The sequence below is a fragment of the Poeciliopsis prolifica genome, unplaced genomic scaffold (assembly GCF_027474105.1).
Source record: "Poeciliopsis prolifica strain line A6 unplaced genomic scaffold, Auburn_PproV2 SCAFFOLD017, whole genome shotgun sequence".
NCBI classification, from domain to species: domain Eukaryota; kingdom Metazoa; phylum Chordata; class Actinopteri; order Cyprinodontiformes; family Poeciliidae; genus Poeciliopsis; species Poeciliopsis prolifica.
In genome coordinates this window covers 8,221,024-8,243,258 of record NW_026562392.1, presented here as the reverse complement: position 1 = coordinate 8,243,258, position 22,235 = coordinate 8,221,024, and the positions used below count along the sequence as shown (strand labels likewise).

The window sequence follows — 22,235 nt, the reverse complement described above, 5'->3', positions numbered from 1 at the left end:
AAAACCACATTAACATTTCTTTTTTTTTTCACTTATGATGTAAGTAAATTTATTACCAGGTCAAAATATGCAACTTTTTTCCCCACATTTAAGTTGTTTGTATTTCTATACTGGTCATTTCCATCCACAAATTTAAAAACATAGCAATGGTAGACTGTAACATTCAATATTATCATGACAGTGAACGTTTCAAAATATAAGGTTCTGCACTGGAAGTGCTTTGCTTTTATTATTTATAGATTTGATTTAAGTGTTTATACATTTCATGGTAATTGTAATTTTTACCTGAACATGACGCTTATTTGAGGTGTGAAAGACTTACTAGACAAATTACTTAACATTATCCAACTTATCTGATCAGTTGTGACAAAATGAAAAATTGGAATTAGTTACTTGATGTAATTACTCATTTTTCGTCTTGTAATTATTTTTCACAGATATGCCTAAACCTCCAGAGGAGGACGTTTTTATCCTTCCAGAGGAGTATAAGATTGTCCCCAGGAACAAGCGGGCAGTGCTGATGAAGGATCAACCCAATCAGAAGCTCAATGTGGAGATGCTGGTTGTAGTTGACAAAAAGATGATGGACAACCACGGCCATTCGAACATCACTACATATGTTCTTACTGTGCTCAACATGGTGAGATAAATTTCTATGCTGCTACTAACAGGCTATGGGCCATGGATGTTTGAATTAGTTAACACCAGACTGTCATGGGAAAGTCCAAAAAAAAAAAAAATGCAAGCTATGATAGTTCTTTGGGCAATGAGTGCCACTGTTTTTATTCTGCAACAAGCTAAAAAGCTTTATTCTGGTAGCTTAAAACTGAAATTGATGCATTAAATCAATATGAAGCAACATAATCATAGCACTGTAATATGGGAAACATTTAACCTTCAAATAGTGGTCCAGTCCATCATACATTTTTTAAAACATAGTCATGGTAGCCTATCATATTCCAAATGATCAAGACAGTAGACTAGTTATAAAATACAAGGTTGTGAGCTGGCAGTGGTTTGTTTTCTTTTTTGGGTATATTTAATCAAGAGTCCTTTCATGTGTTGTCAATCCACAGATTGTAACTTTAGCTGAACATGCAGTTGATTTGAGGTGTGAAGGCTCAGGGTTTAGTAACTGGATATCCATGTCTTTTATAAAGTCTGAAAGACACAGGCAGCTATCAGAAAGCACACATCTACAAACATGAAACTGATACGGAGTGAGGTCATTGGAACGGCTTTCAGTGTCCCTCTGCTGATCTTAGCTCATCTGCAAGCAAGGTCCGTCACGCTCATTTTGCTTCTTAATGACTGACTGACAAATCCGAAGATAATCCCTCTATTTGCAAAACATAGCTCTGTCTAGTAGACCCGCCATGGAGGAGTCACCTAAATACAGAGTGAAGATCCACAGAAAACACCCAAATCCTTAACTCTACCTGCCAGCTCTCTCGAGTGTTAAGAAGAACATTTGGTATTTCTTGAAAAGGTAATTAAATACAGTAATCACATAGGTTTCTGTTTTGCCTGAAGCAGAATGAAAAGGCAAATGTGTTTTATAATTACTAATTTAAAATAACGTATTTTATGATGTGTACCTGAAAACACAGATGCTCCATGGAAACTGTTTCCTTAGCTGAACAGGTGGCTGCCAAAACATGCTGAGTCACTGGGACTCTTTTGATCACAGTAGGATGTGCAAATCTGTCAAACACCGCTGCTCTGCCATAATGTGTCGCTGAAAAGCAAGTTATAGATAAAAGAAAGAACAAACAAGGTGTGTCAATAAATGTTGTCTTCTTTGTGTGCTCTTCCTTGTAGGTTTCCAGTCTATTCAAAGATGGCACTATAGGAGGCAATATAAACATAGTCATAGTGGGTCTCGTTCTCTTGGATGAAGAGCAGGTGAGGATATACATGCCAGGTAAAATGACCGCACATCATCAAAACTGAGCCATGTAAAAGTAGCATGGAGCCATGGAAAGAAAAAGACTGCATGTGTCAGGTCTCTCATTCTTAAAGGGTAAATATTAGCATTATTTTCGTTGGATTGCTGTAAGTTTTATGAGGGAAAAATGAGGGCAGGAGTAGAAATAAAGCATAGAAACGCATGCTTCAGTCGGAGAATAGACTTTTACGTCCCACGAACAGTAAAGTACATCAAATAGATTTTCATCTTTCCTTGAAAATAGAAGGATGAAACTTTAAAATCCATCCAAAGATCATTTTGATGAATTTAGGAAGTGTTGCAATAACAGATGGTTCACAATTCTTTATCTTTGTGAAGACTATGCAGTCTTATGCTCTACTTTTTTATCTACTGTCTCTTTCAGGATGGCTTGGTAATCAATCACCATGCTGACCACACTTTAAACAGCTTTTGCCACTGGCAGTCAACTCTTGGGGGCAGAGAAGGCCGACACCATGATCATGCCATCCTGCTTACAGGACTCGACATCTGCTCTTGGAAGAATGAACCCTGCGACACCCTTGGTATGACTTCATTGGCCTGATTGCAGCTGGAGTGTTCAAAATTTGAAAAACAGCAAGCACTTACTTTGAAATTTTGATGAGTAGTGATTGTAATGATTGTAGTGTGGCGATGAACTCTTGAGGACGTAATATGCACTCTAACACCAACATCGGTACTTCAACTCACAAGTTTTTCTCAAGTCAAAGAAACACTCTGACAGCTTTTTTTAGGAACATGTGCTGTCCACATTGAGAGATCTGGCAGCCAGGCAATGTGCTGCACAGAGGCCATTGTACAACAAGGCAAAGGTACAATGCCTTGCAAAAGTAGTCATACTCCTCTAGATTTTTGGCACTTTGAACATGCTAAAATCACAAACATCATTGAGTTTTACTTGGATTTTATGTGACAGATCAACAGAAAGTGATATAACTGTGAGAACTGAATGGAAAACAACATCACAAAGACTAAAACAAAGCAAAGAGATTTGAGTTTAAGTAGCACAGCAGTTTAAAACAGGGTTAGGTTATGAATCAAGAGCTCAGGCCTTAAATCACTGGTCAATCTATAAGCTGAAAATCAAAGGGGACGGGCCAACTGGAATGCTAATTTGAGAGGCCAGATAAGGAAAGCAATAAGCAGAAAAGGAGCTTAGGTGGCAATGATAACACTCGAGGAGATGCGAAGATCCGAAATTCCGCCAGGTAGGACAATTATTCATCATGTACAAATCTAGTCTCCGTAAAAAAGTGACAGGTTGAAACCCAATATTTGTACAAAGCCAGAAGAAGTTACATTTGACCTAAATCAAAAATCATTTTAATGTAATAAAATACTTAGCGTTTCAGATTTTAATGAGAAGCAAAAGTTTAAAAAAAAATCAGTACAGTCTAGCTGACTGTACTTTTAAAATAATCACAAACATACACAGCATAATACGATGTCACACCAGCCTACTATTACAAATCTGCTCTGCTGTGTTCTGCCAGGATGCTCCTGTTACCTCTCAATCTGTGACTTGGCATGGCACTTTCCAAACCAGATGGTAACAATTTTTCAGGCTTGGAGGGAATAAAAGTGAGGTTTTCCACTAGACATAATGAAAGATATTTTGCTAATCACAACCTTCAAATTTGCTTGGGACTGTCTGTTTAGATGCACCTTTCGCATTAAAGTTCCACAATAGCCAAAAAAAAAAAGAAAACAGAAAATTGAGGACAGAATTAGTCTTGAAATCAGTGAGCAGATCAACATTGTTGTCAGATCAGATGGAAACTGGAGGATGTCTGTTCTGTACCCTGAGACTGAACAGCTGATGCTGGCATCTTTGCAATGATTCAAGCTTGTTCTGCAATGACATCTTACCCCGTGCATTTGGTAGTGATTACATGTTTATTACAGGCCCCAGAGGTAACATTGTTGGATCAAGTTGCAACCTTGCAGCTGATCGAGAGATATAATAGATATAGAAATGAATGGATGATATGAACGGGGGAACTGTTGGTCTTCCTTGCTGCCAAAACAAATGAAAATGTAATCTCAGTGTTGAAATCCTTTTTGCAAAACCTCAAGACAGGACTAAAGATCATCTTTGCAGTCTTGGACCAAAGCAGTGAGCATAGAAGAAGTCAACCTTTGGTACACCGCTGACTCGGGTAGTCAGAGCCCCACATCGGCTGGCTGTAGAAGTGCATTTCAGCTTTGCAGATTGAAGGAGTGCTATGGGGATTATGTAGGATTTTATGAACAACCAGCTGGAGGATTTGAAAGCGTAAACAAACCCCAGAAATCCTTTTCAATTGGAAGAGTAAGCAGAAGAGATACAATTTAAGTCTTAAGCATTTCCTCGGGCAATTAAAAGTTTGCTGGACTGAGTTTGTCCGTTATTATTATTAGTAAAGGGAGACTTCTGTTGCATATTTAAGCCTCATTCTGACCTCAGCCTCATTCTGACCTCCTCAAACTGTTTACCTTTAGCTTCAGTTTTTGCTGTGAAGGCCTTATATATGTGATTGTTTGTGTAGGTGTCTGTTTTTTATCTATCAAAAAAGTTAGTGCTGACTGATTCTCAAGGGTGCAAGATAACATGGCCCCTAATAAACATAGTCATTATAAAACAAAGTTTGTTTGTGTTGCCAATGCGTCACTTTCTCCCAGTGTTTTTGTCCATATTTCAAAAGCAATTTATAATGCATAACCTGCTGCTTTCCTGACATTGACATAGACTAAATCGTAGTTCTCACAGTCAATGTGCCTAGTTATGTGTAATATCATTGCTCACATTAAATATATACATGAGGACATTACCTTTGGGGGTTTTCACTTCGTGGCAAATGGTTGTAAGTCGTAAATAAAGTAAACCATGAGGCTATATCTCCAAGAAACACTGAGACAAAAACAGTTAGGGGGCCCCCATATGCATTATCCCGTTTGATTCACAGCCACATATATGTGTCTGCCAGGAAAACAGAGACAGAGGGAGAATAGACAGAGACGAGCACAGAGGCAGTTTAATAGAGAATGAGAGATAGAAGAAAAAGGTTGGGATTTATTTTTGGAATAATGAGTAGCATAGGGTTTTGCAAAGTGGGAGCGATTGTTGCTAAGCGATGTCCTTGTTCGATTTTCTTACACACACAGTTCATAGACGGTAGAAATTTGTGGCAGATTTCTTTTTACTATTTTGGAGTTCATCTTTCTTTGTGAATTGAGCAAAGAAACACAGTTTGTCAATGAGGGATGTTCGGATCTGGATTTTTGAAATTTGTCCGTGAAGAAACTGCAGAATCCCAGTTTCAAGAAAATAAAAATTGTATCCATGCTTTAAACATATTGGTTTTTACACTTCGTAAAATATCACATCACATTGCAGCAGCTAATGCAGTCTCTCTGTCACTGAGACATAAACACTTAAACAGATTTGTGAAACCAACAATATAGTATATATAACCTTTCATAGTTTTGTAAACCATGTATCTGTAAATAGACTGAGATCTTTTTAGAAGTTGCCTCGGGGATGTCACAAACAACATAATAGATTTTGTAAGTTGAACTTAGTCAGGAATTTCTTCGCTCAAGTGGAATCATTTTCTGATACTTAGGATGAGATGAAGACATTCCTATTGTCAAATGCTATTGTTTTTAAAGATTACATTCGATGATAATAACATAAAGCGGATTAAAAAAATAATAAGCTTTAATTCCTTTGCAGGCTTTGCTCCAATCAGTGGGATGTGCAGCAAGTACCGCAGTTGTACAGTCAATGAGGACACTGGCCTGGGTCTGGCCTTCACCATTGCACATGAATCAGGACACAAGTAAGAACGGCCATCACCTCCGCAGATGAAAATATTTCAGATACTGGAAAAATGCACTTATCAATAGCTGAAATAAAATTACCTCATCGTGTTTATTTCTATTTTGATTACAAGGAAAAGAAAAGAACTAGTGGTAATATAAATAAGTCATTTGAAAAACATTGATGAAGAATAAAACATGGAACGTATTAACAAATATTTGATGTTAATGACATTTCTCATTTAGTGTAAATCACTGTTCTTTCTCATGCATAGTAAATTCTTATTGTTCTACATAACTCTCCGATTTGCATCAAAAAACAAAAGGCTTTGTTTTTGTTTGGTCTTTGCTGTTGCAACAATGCAAATACTTCTACTGACCAACCACCGCAGCACTTTTCTGTTCCACAATGTTCTAGAGCACAGATGCTTATGTAAGGAAATATTGTGTGCACTTGTCATTTCTCCAGCTTTGGAATGGTCCATGACGGTGAGGGCAACGTTTGTAAAAAGTCAGAGGGCAACATTATGTCTCCAACATTAGCCGGTCACAATGGTATCTTCTCTTGGTCTCCTTGCAGTCGCCAGTATCTCAGTCGCTTTCTAAAGTAAGTAGCTCTACTCTTTAATGCTACTGATCTATGTTAGAAGTTCTTAACATTAAAATGTACACTGAAAGGTACATTTGTCAGAGGTTTTGTAAATTTACAAAACATAGTAGTGGAAGTGTAACAAGACTTTTTGTGTCGATGTGGCACATGCACAGCACTGCAGTGGTCAAAGGTCATATTAAACTGGGAATAAACACTCATTTGCATTATGCATCATTGATTGAGTACATTTTGTAAAGAAAAAAATATTGTCAATCCTCCAACTGGAATGCAGTGTGGCTATGTGAGGACATGCACTCATCTAATAGCTATTAGACAAACCGGATCGTTGCATCTGATCCAGCTGAAATACACAATTAAGCTGGCGTAGCAACTCCATGAACTAATGCGTTGACGGCCTTCGCTTGTGATGTTTTACAGAAATAATATTTATTATGTGTTGAGCTACGTGTGTTTTTGTGCAGTGACTGCATTTCCAGGCAAACAGGCTGCTCACCAAAGCAGGAACACAACCACCACTGACATAGCGTCCATATGTCTGGCGGTGTTTCTGCGTCTGTCAGTGTGTGCGTGAGCGCGTATGTGCGTGTTCGTGTGTGAAGTTTTGTGTGCTTGAAACTAGATAGCTCCGAGGCAGTGCCCTGCACTAAATTTACCAGTGTGTTAACTGAACTGTCAGGTCTCCCCTCTCTGAGTGGTGGAGACAGACAGTGTATTTCCTTGCTGAGTTATTAGAGCTGGGGTGACCTCAGCCTTGTTAGGCCTGTCAGCCTTATATTAAAGTCCCATCACCCATTGAAGCCATGTGGAAATGACCCCTAACATCACCAAATGCTTAGGATCTTCTTCCTGTAAAACTCCTGAATTTCTCAACATTTTTCCTTGTTGCAATCAACAGAAAGTTGTGATATACAAGTATTTTTGGAATATATGTATCTCTGAGTTTTGTAAGACTTCTTAATGGATTTTAATGGGTTTTTTTTTTTGGGGGGGGGGGGGCTTTCGCCTCCTGTGTCATCTTAAATCTAAGTTTCATTAGTCTGCTGCTATGGAGGTCTGAGCTAGTCTGAAGATTTAATTAAAGTCTGTCATGTCAAAAATTGTCTGAGGCTAATATGTAAACCTATATGTTCTTTCACACATTAATGCTGTAGAAATTTTTCTTTAACAAAGAAACAGGTGTTCAATCCAACATAGGATTCAATATAAGTAAAGGTATTTATTTGCCTTTAACATACATTCATGTACAATAAAGGTAGTACATAGGTGCCAACTGAAGAGACAGTGTTTATCAAAAGTGTTTGCTTGGTGCACTTATTTTTGATCCTCTGCTTAATAGTTTAATTTCCAAATTTTACTGCAGTTATGTATAGCTGGATGACTTTGAGTCTGTCAGTACCAGTTTCGCACATATAGAAATGTAAATTTGTTTACATTTTTACATGTAAACAAATATGTGTGTATAGTTGTTTACAAATATACAAATATATATTAACACTTACAAAATGTAAGTGTTAAGAAGGAACATTTTTTAAAATCTCATTGATTTTCAATTAGATTCAGGTCTGGATTGTGATTGGGTCATTCAAATCACAGAAATACACTTTGAACAAAATCATTGTATTGATTACAGCTTCAAGGTGACGCTACTAAATAACTAATCAGTTACTGACTCAGCTAAGCAATTGATGTTCATTCTGCACCAATGTCCACCGGTGGTCCTTGTGGTGGTTCTGTGGTTGGAAGTTGTTGAGACCTTTCAGGCTCTTAAAATTTGCCATTTAACAAGACATTGTTGCTTCCTGCGCCGGCAAATTGTGCTGAGTGTGAAAGGCCCAGACATTTTCCTCAGGCAGAGATGAGTCAAAAGATCTGTGGAGAATGTTAAAAAAAGGATCTTTTTCAATATTCTTCTCTATGCTCCACATAATGTGTACCAGTGTTCTAAAAACTGAAACTTTGGGGCAAACATTTTATTTTGAGGATCATGTGGAGCCATCGCTGAATATGAAAATTTGACTTTTGTCATGAGGTCCTTTGAAAATAACATTTTGTGGGATATTTTGTCTGTTTAAATGAATTAATTCATTCATGTCTGTCCATTGTTATTATGGAATCAATTTTTCATGATCTCCTTTAAATGAACATCACAGAATATCAAATGTGCAGAGCAGTCATTGTTCTCTGCAGACACAGGACTCAAAGCCCTGGAATAACCTCATGTAGACACACACACGCACACACACACCCACACACACACGCACAATGATTCTGTTAAAGCAATCAGGACCACTCACTAACAATATTCCAACATATTTTTTGCCTTTTCAACCTCTTTCCACCATATTTTTGCATTAACTTTCCCTGACAGCTGTGTTTGAGCTGTAAAACATCTCTTTATAGAAACCATTGATATCAGTTAACATTGGAAACCAGTCTGGTCATGGAAGAATATGAGCAATATAAGCAAAGAGTTTATATGTCTCTCATAATTGAGTGACTGATGCATTACAAGGGTCTGTCAGGTTTGGCAGCATGTTATATTACAATGGCAGCATTCTTACAGTTGCCCCTGATGTTAGGAGGAGTTGAACAACTTGCTGCTTGATGTAGTGACTCTTCTTTAAAACCGCTTAACTGTCATGTGTCCCCATGGACCCCTTGACTGATATGAAAGCGTTTTGTGGGTTCTAGTTTGTATCTTGTCCTTCATTATTTTATTTTTTTTCTTGTCTCATCTTACTGCACTCTTATTTTCACCTCTTGGACACTTATTTTCTATGTTTCTTCTGCTCTTCCTTAACTCCTATACCCTCACTTACTTTCTCCGTGTTTTCCCATTTTCCAACTACTAGCACTGCCCAGGCTTTCTGCCTGTCGGATGAACCCAAAGCAGTCAAGGAGTACCGGTACCCAGAAAAATTGCCAGGTGAACTGTACGACGCAGACACACAGTGCAAATGGCAGTTTGGAGAGAAGGCCAAACTCTGCACTCTGGATTTCAAGAAGGTAAAAACCATTTTGTGTACACCTAATGTGCTTGACGTCATTACCTGATCTGTAATTCCTCAGTACATTTTTGGCAAAGCACCTCAGGGGCATAAAAAAAAAGGTTTTATGTAGCGTGTTTCAGGAAACACAAAGAAGTTGAGAGGGAGATGGGATGAATTAGGCAGATGGAGAAGAGGTAGAAAGGAGATGAAAGACAAGAAATAACTGGTTAGGATTACATATCCTCATGGCTGTAAACACTTATGCTTTGACTTTAATATCTCTGACACACAGGCAGTCACACGGACACACATAGACTCACAATGCAAACAGTAAGATGACCCCCTTACACTGTGGGAAAGATGACTAAATGTACTCTGGAACATTGCCAGTGTTTCGTTGCTCTCCCATTGTACCACTTCTGCTGATGTTGCTATTTAACTGACCTTGGAACATATTCAATAAATTACCATTTTTGATTTTATTATATAATTAATAAAATATAAAATAGTCAGTTGTGCTATTTTCTGCATCTGTCTAAAACCAGCTTTCTCAACAGAAAACTGAAAGCTTTCTGTTGACGATTTTAACCTTTCTCTGTTGAGGGAAATGTGTAGGTGGTCACTTGCTACTCCCTAAACCGCGGCATTATTCTTATTTAATAACTTGAGTGCTGAATAATCAAAAGTTTGCCATAAATCCCATTGTGACCTTCAGAACTAGGAAATCACCTTTATGCATTTTTTGGGGAAACCATCATGTGCTGCTTTAATAAAAATTCAGTAGGTGAGAGACGAGTTTTAACTATATAGCAGTCTTGAAGTAGTTACAAAGCTGTTTTAATGCTTTTGCAATCCATCGCACAGTGATGGAAAACATAAAATAGGGATGAGCTTTTTTTCAGGAGAGGCTGGTCTACACAAAGGACTTCAAAAGTGCATCAATGACTCATCCATGGCTCAAACAAGTACAACATCTAAAGCTCTGCAGACCTCACTTGCCTCTGTTAAAATAAGTATTCATGTTTCAGCAATGAGAAATGAGTCTGGGGAAAAAAAAGCTTTTCACAGGAGAGGTAAAAATCACTGCTGAACAAAAAGAACACGCAAGCCTATTTTGTATTTGCCAAAAACATCTTGATGATTCCCAAGACATTTTGGAATATGTTCTTTTTTAAAAAAAAACTAACTTTTTAGCAAGCATGCGTCATATTAAATCTCGCAAAAAACGTACACATTTAACAAAAAGATCATCATATTGACCATCAAAAATGATTAGTGGAATGGATTCATATAGCACTTCTGTAGTTACACAGAGCCATCAAAGCCCACAAACCTGCCCTCATCTTATACTGATAAGCAGATGGATGGGCAAATCAGGGTTAACTGGCTTTCTACAGAGGATCAATAACATATGAAAGGTGCAACTTTCCAATTGCAAAATGGCTACTCTACCCAAAGAGCCAAATGGTGGTTGCATAGTGTGGTATAAGCAATGCAAGTTCCAATTTTGCTCTTTCGACAAACAGAAAACACCAACGGTTCGCCATTGGTTTGACACCTTAAGCTCAAGCACACATGAGCTTAGCAGCATAATAATCTGATGTACACCAGGAAGTCTAACTCTGAACATACAAAACATAGTAAGGTTTTGGAGTGGCCTGAAAGCTGTATGTTGGACCCTTATAAAACTCCCACAAGCTTTTGATTGGATTTAGAGCTGTGGACGATGGAAGTCTAGCCAACATTCCTGAAATCCTTCTGAAACAATCTTTGTTTTGTGCCAGGATGCATTATCTTCCTGGGAGAAGTCACGGCCATCAGGGAATACAGAAGGCTGTAGATGGTCTTCAACCATGTTTAGGCAAGAAGTACATGTCAGAGTATTCTCCACATGGATGACAAGAATCAAGGTTTACCAGTAAACCAAATTAGCTTTTCAACTCCACAAGTCTATGTTCTTCCCATGTCACATGACTGTGTCATGTGTTCCCCAGATAACCAATGTCCACATATAATAATATACATGACAGTTTTCATCAGACTAAGCAACCTTCCATTACTCTAATAAGATGCCCATTGTTGAGTATTTTGATGATTGATGGGACTAATTTGTAATATATGCTCTTGAACATTTTATGACGCATAAGGAGACAAATAATACCTTCCATTGTGTATGTGGGTAAATATTGAAGGATTCCCCAAACAAAAAGCAAAAAACTGACTCCCTGTCATTGTTTTCTTTCTTTCTCAGGTTCTGTCAAACTTAATCTATCATCTATCCCTGTCTCTGTCTGTGTCCTCATTCAATCACTGGACCTGTCTATAAGTTTTATGGCCCGAAAAACCCTGAGCAAGCAAAACAGCTGGACTAATATGCCTTGGGATGAATTCCATGGTGGCTCTTGGCAGCAACAAGCTAAGGCCAAGGTGCTTGTCAACATCTGCAGAAAGTTGTCAAAATCTGATATAGTCATTCAGACCGTAACAAAGTGGACATGTTAAAAAGTAGCAGGCTTGATTTCTCAGGCAATATTAGCAAGGAAAAGCCACCTGCTGATCCCATCAGAATCTTTTAGGCAATGCAGAGCAAATGACATCATGAAGGTTTTGTCGAAGCGCAACTCTGTTATTTTTATGTTCCATGGAGATTTTTTTTTTTTTTTTTTTTTTTTAGATGTCCTTTTTATTTACAGAATGCAATTTTTTTTTTGGCTGGGAGGGACATTACTCATGTACTGGGTATAGGCTTGTTAAACCTTAGTCAGCAAAAAGCAGTCAGTCTCATACGCTTTTAAAATCAATTTATTTTTCCATTAAGTAATTTCTGTTACACAGTAAGGATCAGAAGATTTCTATGTATTTCTCAAGATTAGGATTAATTCAGGATCAATCCCTGAACGTTTGCACATCAAGTTAAATAGAAAGCTGCTCAGAAACTCTCCAAGACTTTCTGAGCATTAATGAGCACTAATAAGATAAAAGCATTATAAATCAGCTTAGATCTATTCACAAATCAATTTTTAATTTTAATAAACACTCATACAAACAAGAGAGTCTAAGACTCAAACCCATTCCATGAGACAGCATCACATTTCAGAGTTTAACAATATTCAAAGTTATAAATAATTTTGATTATTTTCAATGCTTTCTGAATTTGGTCAAACTACTTTGGAGCATAACTCTTCAGTGTCATAAAAAAAACACTGACATTTTAGAGTTTCTGAGATAGTACTTGTGTGGAATAACAAGGTATGACTGTATCTAAGGGTATTGCAAGGACATTTTGTTCCTAGAGTTCTAGCAGAAAGAAAAATGTGTTCTTGCGGGTGAAAGGTCAGTTCTGAAGTGTTCACATGCTCTACCCTGCTGCTATTGTTGCTACAGAAGCATAAATATTTACAAGATACATGATTGCAGCAGAGCCACAGCTTGCCAAATGATAATATATTCACACAATCTCTATTTTAGTGAGCATTTATCAACATGCTATAAAAGCACCCAGGGGGGGGGAAAATAAAATCATAATAATGAATTATCGTTTCTCCAGGTGCTAGCTTTGTTTAACGCTGTTGGGTGGAGAATCCCGGACATCCCATGTCTGTTCTTTTTCTGTAATGTTGTTTCAGGATATCTGCAAGGCTCTCTGGTGCCATCGCGTTGGGAGGAAATGTGAAACCAAATTCATGCCAGCTGCTGAAGGCTCTGCCTGTGGCCCCAATATGGTGACTGAAAATGCTTAGTCTGTTTGCATGAGCGTAAGGCTGAACTCAGTCGTACTTTTAAAGGTCTTTTCACTTTAAAAACACATCACATGACCACAATAGAAAACAGTTTTGATTCATTCATCTTGAAAAGACACAGAGCACAGCTGTCAAGTTTTTGGAAAGAAATACCAAAATAAAATTGAAAAAAAAAAAGCATTTTTCTATGCGTTGACCCAAAACGAACTTGCATTTGACATATGCTTGGGAAAATTAGATTTTTATCATATCAGGTCAGCTTTTTTCTTTTTCATTTACTTTTTTTGTTGGGGTCAATCCGATGCTCCATGGCAACATCTTACCAAATAAATCGGCAAACAAAAGGCACCAAACAAGGGCCTCCAAGACACATCTTGTGGTTTTTGTAAAAAAAAAAAAAAAGAAAAGAAAATTATACAACAGCAAAACACCAATCAAACGAGAACATAAAAAGTGACGGTTTTAAAGTTCTCCACTTAGAAATAATAGACTGAGCTGATTCAGGAGTAAATTTTCCTTTTGTGACAAGACTTTTTTTTTTTCTTTTGTTAGTGCGCTGGTTAACATTATGAACTGTGCTGCGTTCAGTCGGGGGTAAAGCTTGTAAAAAGTGATGTCTCATACAGAGACAAACACATTCCTTCTCCAAAGGATACCACAGACCCCTGAGTCAGTAAATTGGAGGAGACAAAAAGCAACAATAATTTATGTTGTGGACAGCCTGCAACTATACTATAATAAAAGCCTAAATTTATTGAGTGTTTTACTGTTATATGGTGCTAATACCTCCACGGAGTCTTTCCATTTAAAGACAAAAGCCCTGAACTTAGTGACACCGCACTTATATTCTAGGGTGAACTTTTTTAATTTACTTTGACGGTGACAGAAGATTAAATCATTGCTTCGAACAGAAAAACCACACATACTTTTCTTTATCCAAAGGAGCAGCTGGTTTGTAGCTGCTGCTGGAGACATATGCCACTGGGTTCCTTATATGTGCCTTAATTGTGCCTCTTTCTTTCATGACTAAGTGAAGCCCAAGAGTCCCTGTCCTGACAGCCCATCATCTGTGTTTGCTCATAGTTTTAGACTTGAAATTTTAATCCTGCTCTTTCCCCTCACAATGCAATTACGTGAACACAAACAATGACAGTCTTGCATAGGAATCCATGGCACTTAGCTGTAGGGAAAAACCTGTGAGGGGAAATCAGCTGTTCTAGTGATTAGTGAAACCATGAGAATATTTTCAGAGGCTTGTCTGCGGGTTTTTTGCATGCGTGTTCATATTTCAGGACATATAAAGAGAAGCTCTGCAAGTTTTATAACCTAACTATTTGGTAATTAGTTGCATATTGTACAACAAATTTATAGCTGCATTACACAGCCTTCCAAGTTGGCTGTTCCATGACCATAAGAAACTTTGCGATTCCCTAACCTCTGTTTTTTGTTTTTATGTGTCCATCATCTTCAGTGGTGTCGTAGAGGTCACTGTGTAAAGCAGGGCGATGAAGGCCCCCGACCTCAGCATGGGCATTGGTCAGAGTGGTCATCATGGTCTACATGCTCTCGAAGCTGCGAAAGTGGTGTGACCTATCGAGAGAGGCAGTGTAACAACCCCAGGTGAAGCAAATCCCAGGTTTTGGTCTCTAATTAAGACAGCACTGTGTTCTCTCTACCTCTGTCACACTTTTGTGTGCAAATTGAATTTCTGAGGCTTATGAGAATATGTGTGACTTTAAAAAGACAAAAATGTTTGACCATTGAATTTATCTGAGTTATCTGCTTCAGCTATCTCAAATGTTCTGGAGGTTTTCTGATGTCTTCTCATATTTTCTTTTGTTTTGACATCATGTGTAGTCTTTGTCAGTCATAAAATGAGAAAATTATTTGGAATTAGAAAATGAAATGTGAATTTGCCTGGGGAGAAAACTGGAAGCCAAAGGTGTCATATCTAATAGAAATCTAATGCTGCAGTGAAAAGGAAATGGCATAGTAATAACTCCAAAAGAAATGCAACGCAACATTAATTCTTTACAGATGCACTGTCTGCATCAATTAAGAGTCATTCAACTCAAAACGTTCAACTCAAAAGGTTTCAACTCAAAAGGTTTCAAATCGCTGAAAAATCTTTCAACGTGGCCCTTTCTTTTAAGTAAATTAATTAAAACTTATTTGGCCACTTGGGGCACTAATAGAGGGTGTATAGATGACTGAAGTTGCTATCTTGACAAACAATGTGACAAACTAAGCTAATCTCACCTCATCATATTACAGAGAAGTAAAATTGATTGAACAGCGTTATCAAAGGAATAAAAGAACATCATCTCAAAATTAACCTTATCTGTGACATTCCTGACTTATAAGGCTTAGCAGTGTTTTGGTTTCCTGCATATCGATGGCTTAATATCCATAGTTTAGGACCAAGAACATATTGGTATATGTTATTAAAATAGTAAAGCTCATTCACAAGTGTTTCATTGCTTATTGGTTCAGCCATTCCCTTACTTATCCATCAACTACATAATTAATTTCTCTGGCAGTCATTCAGTGAGCCCACTCACAAATGTCCCGACCCAGTCTTTATCAGACCTAAATCCTGACAAGCAGTAAGCTAATTTGGCCTGAGAATGATGGAAAGAAAGACACTGAAAGGACAGAAAGCTGATGAAAGATGCACAAAGACAGGCCTCAAGAATAAGCCAGACAGGCATCAAAAAGTACGTCTACAGAGAGGGGATTTAGAAAATGAAGGAATTAATGTTAAGATATGAAATGATAGAGTTTGCGATTGAGTTATAGATAAGCACAAATGTGAATTGAAAGACGCATAGAGAGTGTAATTGTGCCTTGGAAGGGATTTTTGGAAATGCAGCCTCAGGATATACACCTGTGATATAAGCCTCAACAAAGGCAGTCTCACAGACATTCATGCGCAAATTGAAAATATACTCTCATGTACTAGTCACTACAGGACAATGAAATCCAATGTGGTTTGTGTAATTCCTAAGTTTAGATTTTTGCTAACTATGTACGTCAGACGCATCTTAAGGATTTTCCTCTTCAGGACTATGCCAAACGTGTGATCAGAAATAATGTACAAGGGATGGAAACCTTGGCTGCATACCATGTGTTTTCACTTGTCTTTACAGACCTACCAATGGTGGGAAGTTTTGTGATGGCTCCACTCGGTCATACAAACTTTGCAACACTGTGGATTGTCCAACAAACACTGCTGATTACAGAGCAAAACAGTGTGCTGAATTTAACAGCAAGCAGTTCAGAGGATGGTACTACACCTGGAGACCGTACACTAAAGTGGATGGTGAGACTCTTGCTTTCCCCATTTTTGTTGAAGTAATATAACTTAAGGAAATATTAGATATACCAACAAAAACACTATGTGTATTTTGTCATCTTATGGTAAATCTATCTGTTTTCTTCTAGATCAAGACATTTGCAAGCTTTACTGCCTTGCTGAGGGTTACGATTTCTTCTTTGCCCTGGCCAGCAAAGTTAGGGATGGGACACTTTGTGCAAAGGATAGTTCCAATGTCTGTATTGATGGGTTGTGTGAGGTAATGCTGTTTTAATGTTAAAGCAGAAATTCAATTTTCAGTTCTTACAGTTGGTTCAGTATTTCTCACTGAAAGCGTGAGCTCAACAGTGAGGTCTTTTAGATTGAGCTGTAAATTTTACGAAAGGATTAAGGAGTAGGCGGTGTCCCTGTCTCGCAGCTACTTTCATGTTCATGTACATGAAATGTTGACTTGTCACCAGTTCCAGAATACGTTTTGTCATTTTAGACAATTTCCATCTGTCATGTAACATGACAGTTTATGTACTTATTCTCCCTAGCCTTAAAGAAATATGTATGCATGTCTTTTTTTTCCACAGAGAGTGGGGTGTGACCGTGTCTTGGGCTCAGCAGCTGTGGCTGATGCTTGTGGTGTGTGTAAAGGAGACAACTCCACCTGCAAGATCTATAACGGGCAGTACACAAAGCAGCATTATACTAACCGTAGGTCGACCCAATAAACTGTTCCAGTGACTGCATTTGATGTTTTTATTTTGAAAAAAGTTTATGTTACCCTCTTAATTTTCCACTGTGTTAGTGCAGCAGCTTTTATTTTTTTAAGTAAGAAATATATTTTTTTCAGAACTCTTTTTTTTCTTTTTATGTCGGACCCCGCTGGGCATTTTTGCACTGCTAAACTACACATAATAATAGGATTTCAAGGAATTGCGTCATGTTAAAAACAAGCATCAGTTTTGACTGGAATACGCTTCCCATTACAAGGATTATAAAAATTTAGGCTCAGAGTTGGTTGTAAACTAATTTGGCACCAATGTTTAACAAATATATGCCAACAGAAAATACTTTGCTTGCGGAAATCAATAGCAGATGCTAGCTTAAAACTTCACACACTTCCCATGTGTTTTACAAACATTATTGGACAACTGGTTGACTGGAAATCCATCAGTCAATCGATTTCATTTGGCAGCTCATGGAATGAGCAATTATATAAACTGTTTTTGAGTTGTGGATTTGTGCATTACTCTTCTTAAGTTAGAGTCGTAATTTGTTTTCAGCTTATCTGCTTAGAGATTGCATTTTGTTTTGTAGAGTACTACGGGGTTGTCACCATCCCAGCAGGAGCTCGGAGTATCCGTGTCATGGAAATGAATACTTCCAGCTCCTACCTAGCGGTCAGAGACACCCAGAGACACTACTATCTCAATGGTCGCTGGACAGTGGACTGGCCAGGTCGCCACCCTATTGCTGGTACAACGTTTGAGTACAAGAGACCATATAACAGACCAGAGAGTCTCATATCAGCAGGACCTACAAATGAGACACTGGTGGTTGAAGTAAGCAGATAAGCGAACAAAGACATTTTGTTTTGATAACGGATATTCATCCTGATTGTCAATAAATGATTCCTCTTTTAGGTATTGCTGCAGGGTTGGAATCCCGGAATACGTTGGGAATATTCTCTGAACAAAATGGATGAAAAAGCGGCTAAGAACCACATTAAACACAGCTATACCTGGGCTATCGTACGCTCCCACTGCTCAGCAACTTGTGCTGGAGGTATGTTTAACTTTTTGAATGCTGAGTTTGATAAAGTTCAGATTTCAAAGGCACTTTAATTCTTATTTAAATATTTGCTTGATCAAAGTAAATAAATACATGAGAACAGTTTGAGGACGAACAGATGAGCTTATGAAAAGTCTGGCCTGGCCAACCTGTAATAAGGCCTTTAGCTGCAGGTTAAATGGAGAGGGGAGTATCCCCATCATTATTGATGAGACATTAGAGGCAGGGAGCTCCTCAACTAGAGACCCTCTATTAGACACACTCTCAAAGCTTGTATCTCTAGAGTTAGTCCCATCAAGGCCTGATATTGTACACAAAAATCCATACACATACATGCACATATGCTCATGAATACAAGTAGATGTTGTTGCCTAGGCAAATAATATGTGAGCAAAGGTTAAGGGACATGAGCGTTTTTGCGTGGTCATGCGTGTTTGCTCAAATACACTTGTCTTTTTGAGTTCCTTAAACACATGCATAATATATATGTGCACGTGCACTTACTTGGCTCAATAAGTGTGAACAAAGCCCCCAGTGTAGCATTCCTACTGGCTGACCCTGAAGGTTAGAGTTCCCATTCTTGTCTGTTGCAGTCCACTCCTAACCATCTCCACCTCTTTATGTCCTGATTGGAGGCTGTGATGGTTTGGGTGGATGGCGGGCTGCTTTATTAAAGGGTGTGACTGACTAACTGGTCTTTTTGAGTAAATATGTGCAGAGTGACCTTGCCTTAGGGTGAATAACATCTCAACACTGGAGTACATGCACATTTAACACAAGAATTTTACCTTCACCAAAAATTACTAAAGAAAAATGTTGTGTAGTTTAACTTCAATAAAGAAGAGTCATATTTACAATGGAAAAAAAATTGATCAACATCTAATAAAATAATTTCTTTTATGGCAGACGGGCAAAGCGAGATATTGTTAATGAGCGCCTACATTCTTTTCTCCTATCTCAATGGTGTTGGCTTGTCAGACAGAAACTTTTTTTTCTCAGTATTACAGTCACGTGACCTGTTCACATGACTGCATACATTTGTGCAGCTTTTATTATAATTAAATATTTGATGAACGTACATTACTGGCCAAGCTTCAGCAATGTACTGTAAGGTTTTACGTTACAGTTTTGCTTCAATGTTAGTTGATTCTATCTGTGAAAAACATTCATTTTGTTTTTCAAGAAATGTGTACTTAATGGTCTGTGCCTCCAAACAGGACATATGAACACCAAGGCAGCATGCTACAAAGACTTGAGAGTTCAGGTTAATGTGACGTACTGCAATCCCAGAACTAGACCAGGAATTGGAACGATACCCTGCAATACCCACCCATGTCCTGCCAGGTCAGTGTTGTGTTCAGTGCTTGTGTGGTATACAATTCATGTTGTGTTAATACAGTTGTTTCATAAAATGTGATTGTTTTGTTCAAGAATTTTGTGCCTTGTAAGAATTTAAGATCAAGGGTTTGCCAAGTCCCAATATCACAGTGAAGTAAAATAACACTGCATCACATCAGTATTACGTGGTCTACATAAAGATCGAGAAGAAAACAGATAGATTAACCAAAGGATGACAAAAATACACATAGTATTTTTGCGTTCCACTTAACTCATTTATCAACGATCATATGGGATCATATAAGCTTAATGATGTGTATGAAGATTTGTTTTTGAAATAAATGCCAATAAAACTATTACCATTTTTCATCTTAATCCTATGTTTCCCCACCTGCACGGTCAGTGGAATATATTTAACGTGTAGAAGAAGTAAACTGGTAGAAAATGCCAATGCATCAAGTAAAGCCTTCAGGCACAGTCAGACCAGACATCATTGTTCAAAGCAGAACCTTTGCACTGGTAGAACAAAAGGCTAGTGGTGAAGTGGAAAAATAGGCACTGGATGTCATGACTGCAAGCTCACCTGACAGAAGGTTGGAAACCTGAGCTATAGGGCACCTGGCAGGTTCAGAAAGGGCAGATGGATGGATGTTCTACAGGGTAGAGATCAACAACAAGTAGAGCACGAGAGATGCTAGAAGACTCCAAATCTTGGTAAAGAAAGTACGGATCACTCTTAATGCAGTGGTCCCCAACCTTTTTATTACCACGGACCTGTCAAGACTTTGCAATTTTGTTTATTATATGTGGTTATGTTTATTTAGTTAAAAATGTTAACTATGAAAAAACATAACTCACTTCCAAATCATAGTGCAGCAAATAAAGCTGCTCTCACCATCTTTTATCAAACATCTTTTTTTTTTGTTTCGTCTTTTATCACTTAAAATGAGTCCACAAACTTTCACTGCTGCTTCTACACCGTCGTCTGTGTTTAATTATTCTAAATTCACGTATGGTATGTTGGGGGTTTTACTGCCTCACATCAGTATTATGGATACTTGGATTTTCTTCTGGAATCGAGATGTTCATGAGTGGAATTGGTTTGTGTGTGGTGTGTTGCTCCTGCCATGTGGCTGGACACACGAACCGATCGAACCTGATGGACTTTTATTGGCTCGTTTGTGGTCACAGAGGTTTGGAGAATCAGCCGACAATCCTTAATTCGTGCCGTGTGAACCAGACCTAAAGCTCACATGCTCTACTCCTCTCATCTCGTCTTGACCACTGGCCTAATGCTCTCTGACAATGCTCACTATGGTAATGTTTACGTACCCCTTTAAAATAAGTCACAGATGCACCACAAAAACGAACATTTTACTTTCGCGAAAATTTTAACTCATGATAATGACTAATGGGAGCCCTGAGCTAGTTTCTCTGCAACGCGATGGTCCCATCTGGGAGTGATGAGAGACAATGACACCCAAAGTGTTGCTTATATACAGGGCGCTACTTGGTCTCTACGTGGAGAAGCAATTTGAAGCTTCTTTGCCTCATTAACAAACCGGCCACCATATTATGCAGAGCAGGCTTGGAATGTGGGAATCGCCCATCGAGATAAATCCATTCTCCTTTTCCCCAGAAACTTTCCAAAGACATCTGATCTGTTTCTGACTCATTTTGGTGCTTGTGGGCTCAATGTTGGCGTGCAAGATGTAACCAAGAGGCACCAGTTAAAGGATTTTCAAAATAAAAGATCCTCCAAACTCAAATAATACATAAAACGGAAACATTTAATTATTTCTTGCGTGGTCTGTACCGGTCATGGCCCGGGGGTTGGGCACCACTGCTCTAATACACTGTTTTTTGAGATTAACATGTAGTTACTTTGACAATGCTATACAGGCATACAATAGGCATCCCATACAAATACTAAATGGGTACAGACCATGGATGGACAGACCATGGATGGATAGATGCATGAACACCTTCCAGAATGGTTGGTCACTGATCCAACTAAACTAGCCAAAGTCCCAATCAAAATCGTTCTGGAAGGTACCGAAGAACATAACGTTCAACCTCCAAACTTTTGCAATGGTGGCATTTCTGGAAAGATGACATAATTTATGTTCAAAATAATCTACTGCTAGGATCAGAGTACCAAAAACTGCAAAATTGTTCACAAGTTGTTATTGAAGCCTTGAAATGTTTTGTTGGCAAAAGGTTGAACTACTGAAGATTAATTAAAGACATGAGTCATTTTAATATTATAGCTGATAGGTGAAAATATCCAAAATACCATAACTGTCTGCTATTTATTGATGGATGAAGAGATATATCTTTAGGGATGTAATTCCTACCTCTGGTCATGAAGTCAAAACCAGGGTGCCATTCGGGTTTGTCAACTACAAATTCATTAGGTGACACAAAATTAAATAATTACGGCTAAATACCATTTCAGAGTGCACTCTGAGTCTTCCATCTCAGGGAGGGAAACAAATGAACAAGAGGCAGAAACTAACTCAATGAACACACAGGGAATACTCTAATGAAGAGTCTAATATGTGGTAACTATGTCACAAATGGGAAAATTGCATCATTGATAACAATCTGATAATTGTTCTGGGAGAAGGAAAGGTATCATAAGTGCTCAAGAAGAAAACATTCTTAGATAAAAACAGGACATAAC

At 38.1% G+C, this 22,235-nt stretch overlaps 1 protein-coding gene across 1 annotated transcript in view; it reads left to right on the top strand.

Moving 5' to 3' along the window:
• The window catches only part of LOC129367757 (A disintegrin and metalloproteinase with thrombospondin motifs 16), a 48,649-nt gene that overhangs the window by 12,881 nt on the left and 13,533 nt on the right, over positions 1-22,235 (top strand). Inside the window, exons 5-18 of the mRNA XM_055042403.1 lie at positions 438-640; positions 1,822-1,905; positions 2,334-2,493; positions 5,685-5,790; positions 6,240-6,377; positions 9,236-9,389; positions 13,000-13,095; positions 14,585-14,733; positions 16,263-16,435; positions 16,558-16,688; positions 17,008-17,131; positions 17,738-17,982; positions 18,064-18,205; positions 19,429-19,555. Coding sequence (XP_054898378.1) covers positions 438-640; positions 1,822-1,905; positions 2,334-2,493; positions 5,685-5,790; positions 6,240-6,377; positions 9,236-9,389; positions 13,000-13,095; positions 14,585-14,733; positions 16,263-16,435; positions 16,558-16,688; positions 17,008-17,131; positions 17,738-17,982; positions 18,064-18,205; positions 19,429-19,555 — 2,032 coding nt within the window. The remainder of the gene's footprint in view (positions 1-437; positions 641-1,821; positions 1,906-2,333; positions 2,494-5,684; positions 5,791-6,239; positions 6,378-9,235; positions 9,390-12,999; positions 13,096-14,584; positions 14,734-16,262; positions 16,436-16,557; positions 16,689-17,007; positions 17,132-17,737; positions 17,983-18,063; positions 18,206-19,428; positions 19,556-22,235) is intronic.